Source organism: Onychostoma macrolepis, chromosome 07 (assembly GCF_012432095.1).
Source record: "Onychostoma macrolepis isolate SWU-2019 chromosome 07, ASM1243209v1, whole genome shotgun sequence".
NCBI lineage: Eukaryota > Metazoa > Chordata > Actinopteri > Cypriniformes > Cyprinidae > Onychostoma > Onychostoma macrolepis.
The window spans coordinates 15,065,045-15,071,044 of record NC_081161.1 but is presented as its reverse complement, the minus strand read 5'-3'; the positions used below and the strand labels follow the sequence as shown (position 1 = coordinate 15,071,044).

Here is a 6,000-nt window from a genome sequence, read left to right as displayed (position 1 = left end):
TTTACTGAGGGAATGAAAGTTAGTTTACATGAGGGTGTCAAAAAGTTTTTTTAAAAATGTATCTTTTGAGCAGTTTTCAATATTTTTTTATTATTAAAATTATCACAATCCAAATTGCTAATATTTCCTTATATTTGTTGTACTGTTTTGCCACCAAAAAAAAAAAAAGTCACTACCTGGAAGACAGCACAACCCAGCTTTTTTCAGTTCAAAACATAAAAAAAGAAGAGAAACAGGATGGAAAGCAAACACATAAGACATTTTAAATGACTGACCAATTAAAGCAATATTCCCAAAACGTTCCCTTTAATTCTAGAAATAAAAAGATAAAAGTAGCCTACCCATCCTGTAAAACAGGATTCTCACCTGTCCAGAGGGGGGCGTCCGGAGGAGTGTCAATGATTAAACTGCAAACACTTGCACATAATAACCTAAATAATCGTTCAAACAGCAGTCAACGAGTCTGATTTGAGCAATCAAGAATTAGGTGAAGAACCTGGATGTTGCTCAACAAAACTTTATCTGTTTAGTCCGCAACTTGTTCCTCCGTCACCTTTGACCGCTCGCCGCCTCTCAGATTCGCTGGCTTTTGTCCTGCTGCCCCGTGAAATCCAGAGAGTGCTGAAGCCCTCAGATGTCGTTGTTCTTGCGCGGATTACAGGGAGGCAGATGGACAGCGGGTCGCGGCCTGCGCAAATCCGCCCTCCCCCGTGCTTTTGTCGGGAATAAGAGTGGATTTATCAAAGCACTCCCTCTATGCCCTTCTCATGCTTCAAACACGTTGCCGTCGCAACAACGACTTATTAATCATAAATAATAGAAATATAGCTATGACAGCTCCTCAGCCATATCACTAACTGGGACATATTTTATATTTTAATTTCCAAATATTTGAATAGCATAAAATCTGGAAAATTGATTTTACAATCATCATTAGCCTGTCATTAGCAGGCCTGCTGACTGAGTTTGGTAATATATGATATTGATCGGGTGGTTCTGTTTTAGCCGGCTAATCCGATTCCCAAACAAAATATTTTCTTTTCAGTGAATCAGTGGGCTAATAAAAAATAATGAATCACTTTTTGTTTATTTCACATTGCTATTAAGTATATAGTTAGTAACAATTGTTTAATTACATGCATGCATTAATTGCATGTAGCCTATTTCCGATTTGTTATAGTTGTTGAAATCTGAAATCATCATTTGACAACAGACTGCTGAGGGCAGTAGCCTACACATGCAATCTGTCTTTTCGGAGTATTTTTGCCTCAAAGTACTGAAATAATCATTACTGTAACTAGAATGGTTAAAAGGAATTCGAATCGGAACCAGAAACGAGAAATTCCTTCCGATTCCTTTGAACTCAACACGCTTTACCTGTTGTTGTGACGTAGGAAACGGGGCGGGGCACACTAGGACTTGACTGAAGCCTCTGTTGCCTATTAGAGATTATTCAGGCGGCTGGAAAGCGAATTCACGCTTTAGGTTTTCTTTCTTGGGCTTGTACATTTGGCTTTCTGTTGTGCATGTTTTTGAAATCTCACATTGGACATATTCAGATATCATTTACTCGGACAGGAATATCGGATGGTCAAACGGGACAATTGAATTTGTGTTCAGTTTGGGCTGAAGGATTTAAACGGCAGGCTGCAAGCGCGTCTTCTGCTTTAAGCTTCTGACAGCGAATGTATTACACATTGTATTCAACTTCGGGAAAGTTTAACATTTGCTCGGAAGCAAGCAGATTTGGTTTCTACCCATATTGTGGGATGCGCTGAATTGCGCTGGAGAATATTTCGAGACTCAAAGAGGACGTTCTGAATTTCTGTTCTATTGTCAAATACAAGAATATGCTGACTTTAAATTAATTTAGTATAAATAAGCATCGATATTTCATATCTTAACTATTTGATCCCCTTAAAATCTGCGTGGCCAAATCTACAACATTTTTGCTATAATGACCTGGAGCTGAGACTGGAAATAAAGGACTGTCTCCGAACTTGTAGAAGAGCGGTTGGGGTTGTCGGAACATGAAGTCAGTTACCGGTCTGTTTGTTGTAAGTGTGTTGCTGTGTTCAACGATCCCGTCCAGGAGCGCGACTGCCAACAGCTATGGAGGTGAGTCCGGCTCAAATGATAAATAAAAAATGATAGCTAGCCTATTAGAATGACATCTCTCACTGAAATGTTTGAAACACAGAGTAGCGTTACTCAAATAAAATCTGTTTTAAAACGTCAAATAAGTAATAAAGTGTTAATAAACTGACACTTTTGGTCTGTGAACTTTTGCATTTTTCGAAACAGCGAAAAGTCTATAGGCGGGAGGCAGGTGACAACCTGTGCGCGCACACTTTCTAATCGCCATAGGATTAAAACACGTGACAGGAATAGTTTGGTTCGTGGAAGTTGTCGATTCTGTATTTTTTTGTTTTGTTTGTTTGGTGTTTTGTGTAATCATAAACATTATCTTTAGTGTTTCTATGTACTTTTCCTTCGACGAGTCCTATAGGCTTTATGATTCACGTATGATAGATAGATAGATAGATAGATAGATACTTGCTACCGTGTGCAGCCAACCAGACAATAATAACACTATACAGTATGCTGAAGTAGCCTACCACACATGTATTGCAATAAATATAGCTATGACATTAGCAGGTGTACTGCCTACATACATTATATACGAGATATGCAGTTTACTCAGTGAATACATTATATATTACAGCAATTAGTATGTACCTATATTTGTCAAGAAAACATTTAATAAAATGTCATATATAGGAGAAATACATGTGTATATAGATTTGTGTGTGTGTGTGTGTGTGTGTGTGTGTCAACATTCCTGGGGGCAGTCATGTTTCCTTCCACTTTGTTTTTTCTGGATTTGTAAATGTGAATGATGTGTTTACACTCGTGTTCACCTTATTTAGCAGAGAATCTCTCGCTTTCTCAGCAGTATAGTTTGCTCCACGCGCAGGTAGTCAGAGTTGCACATTTATATGTAGACTACCGTGAAACAGCAGTTGACAGTTTGGGGCAAACTGCATAATGCATAGACAGTGATTTGTGCTTTCCATAGGCATGCTGGTGCTGAAATTATGTGAAATGCCACTCCGAAGGAAGGACAGAAGAAAATGTACTTAAAAACACTTCAGCACCTTGATCATCCCTCCTCACCTGTGCACTGTTTGGATACCGTTGTCCACTCACTGGCACATTTTAAACTCTCAGTACCGCTGTGGAAGTGCTTTTTTGCATTAAGCATATTCTGTCCAAAGTTATTTTTGCCAGATCAATGTCATTTAAGTGTTCTATGTACGAAGGGTTTCATACACTTACAGTTGTGCTGTTGTACTAAATATCCTCACATCACAACACTCTGGTAAGGAATGATGTGAAAACAGGAAAGCCAGGTGATGTTATACTAAATATCAGGAACGTCTTTTGACCAATGCAATAAAAGCACTGCTGTATGAAATGTATTATACTGTGTGACCAGCAATGAGAACATTTTTATGTTAGCAGACTGCAGTCTTTTATTTGTTTGGCTGCTGTAGAGAGGGTGATATGGAAGGCCATAATAATAATACTTTATTTCTGTGTTTTTCAAAATGTGTTATACTCCAGTGCAGTCCATGTGCGTCTGGCTTCACTGCCTGAGTGTTTGAAGAGAAGTTCTTGGCTCATATGGGTAGTCTCGAATAGTGTTGTTTCTAAGACTGCTCACATGAAAATGATTAGGAGCTGAAACACAATGGTCACCATTTCACACATTAATGTGGCATTGTGAAGCGTGACTGAATCAAAATCTGCTGTTTTGGAAACAAGCTTTAGACAATGACGGACAGTTTTGTAGAATTCAGGATTTCCATTTTAAAGTTCAGGGCTGGTTGTTTGGCGATGTGGAATGAGCATATGCATGTTGGCTACATGTCTCAAAGAGTCTCAAAACAAACATCAGAACAAAGTAGTTTGAAATATAAAATGGAATGCAGTAGGAAACGTGGAGAAACAGCAGTAATAAATAAAGGAATGCAAAAGTAGACAGGTTTAATAAGGTGAATCTTGTGCCTTGGTTTTGGATATTTCACTTCCACCTACACATGGTCATGACTTTTGCATTCTTCTCACAGCTCACTCCTACAGTGTTATATGGTCTCCTGTGCATCAGTAGAAAACCTCACAGACGTTTTGTGCTGCATTCCTAACAAAGAGGCAATGGGCTTTCTGTGTTAAATGTCATAGCTAACGTAAGCAGACTGATGAGAGCTGTATTAATTTGCATGGTATAACAATTTAACTTTGTGTTAAGAATTTGTAATGGGAGGATGTATAGTGCAGTTTTTGTGTCCAGCATTTTGCTAAATTCTTGACCTTTTGCTCAGTCCTGCATAGATAAACCAAATATTTTCTGTGACACAAGGTGCACAGTTGATATGATCCTGTTCATGATCTGTTTTGCCGATGTTAATGTTTTATAGTTGCCTGAGAAGGGGCTCTCTTGGGAATTCCTCTGATTTAATTTCATGTCTTTAGAAACACTTCAAAGTGCAGTGTTGATTAGATTATCTTTTTTCGAGGGGATATTCATGTAAATGTAATATAATAAAAACAGCAAAGCAGGCTAACAGTACCCAAGGTCTAATGAAGGTCCTTCCAGGCGTTTGAGGGTAAGACCAGCGTGGCAGACAGCTTGAGTCAAATGTCAGAGGTCACGCTGCTTTTGTGAATAGGTTGTCTAGTCTGTTTAGGAATATGACCTTTACTTAAGCTTTCTTGTCTTTTTCTTACACTTTTACTCCCAGTTTCTTCTCAGTTTATGAAATCCATGTTACAAAATGACTTTATGAAATGATTAATGGTCAGACAGATTACCAAACAACCCAGACTGACAATTTCAGCCAAGACAACACAAATCCACAACCTCGTCCCAACTGACTCTCAGACAGGGAGGATAAATCACTGAGAGAGCCAGTATGGCATGTCAGTCTATGTTCGCCATCTGTTTGTTTGACCTGGTGTAGTTTGTAATAATGGTAAAATGGTTTGAAGGCACATTTGATGCGTGCCTGTGTTTTGTGTTTTGCACATCTCTTCTTAGAAACTTATCCAGATTTTCCAGCTATAAATCATTCTAGTTTTTAGTGTTTCATTATATAAAAACATGACTTTATTCGGAATCTCACTGCTTGAAATTAGAATTTTCACATTTTTTAGATTTTGATCTTTTGCTTACTTTATATTCATGTTTAGTAGTGTTATAGCATTCATAGTCTGGCCTTTTCAGTTAAAGGTACATTCAGTAGTTTGTATAAAACTGTCATTTACAGACAAAGCATTATGAAGTTATTTGCTTCTGCTTTGCGATACAGCTGTTGTCAGTTGGCTGCTTCATCTTTCAACGGAAGTTTCTTTGCAAACTCTCCATTACACTGCCTTGCAAACTGCCAACGAGCAGGGCCTTTGGTGCGATGATGTGACGATGGCAGTCATATGCAAATGTATTTGCCCGTGTGATTTCACAAATCCCACAATATTCAAACAAGCTGTTTTTAGTGCTTAGTTAAATAAAGGATTTGTTTATAATGACGAGCATGTTTTAAGCTATGTGGCAAATTTGATTTCTCATGTCATGACCCCTTAAAGAAATATGTTTTAGACAGCGGAACACACTTACTATCATGCTTTACCAGTGGAGACAATGGGAGAATCTGTACCTGTAAGGCCAAAGAAGCAGAAAAGGTCTGAGGCCAGATGACAGAAAGACTGACAAAAACAGAATGAGCATAAATATACAAGCTTGAAAGATTTGAAAACATTCTGAGCAGTGATGCCAAAGTTGCTTCTTTTTTGTTGGACTGGTAAAGCAACTCATAAATCTAAATTAATATGTAATTTACATATAACTCTCAGAGATGACCATGCTGGTCTTCGTTAAATTAGCGCAGCATCTAATTCTGGTGTCGCTACTTAAAGTACACAAAGTACAGTAATGCTAAT

At 38.1% G+C, this 6,000-nt stretch overlaps 1 protein-coding gene across 3 annotated transcripts in view; it reads left to right on the top strand.

Annotated features, from left to right (window-relative positions):
- The first annotated feature begins 1,432 nt into the window (after nt 1-1,432).
- The window catches only part of sema4f (sema domain, immunoglobulin domain (Ig), transmembrane domain (TM) and short cytoplasmic domain, (semaphorin) 4F), a 64,874-nt gene continuing 60,306 nt past the window's right edge, over nt 1,433-6,000 (top strand). For all 3 annotated transcript variants that reach the window (XM_058783565.1, XM_058783564.1, XM_058783566.1), the window contains exon 1: nt 1,433-2,118. In XM_058783565.1, coding sequence (XP_058639548.1) covers nt 2,031-2,118 — 88 coding nt within the window. In that variant the 5' untranslated portion in view covers nt 1,433-2,030. The remainder of the gene's footprint in view (nt 2,119-6,000) is intronic.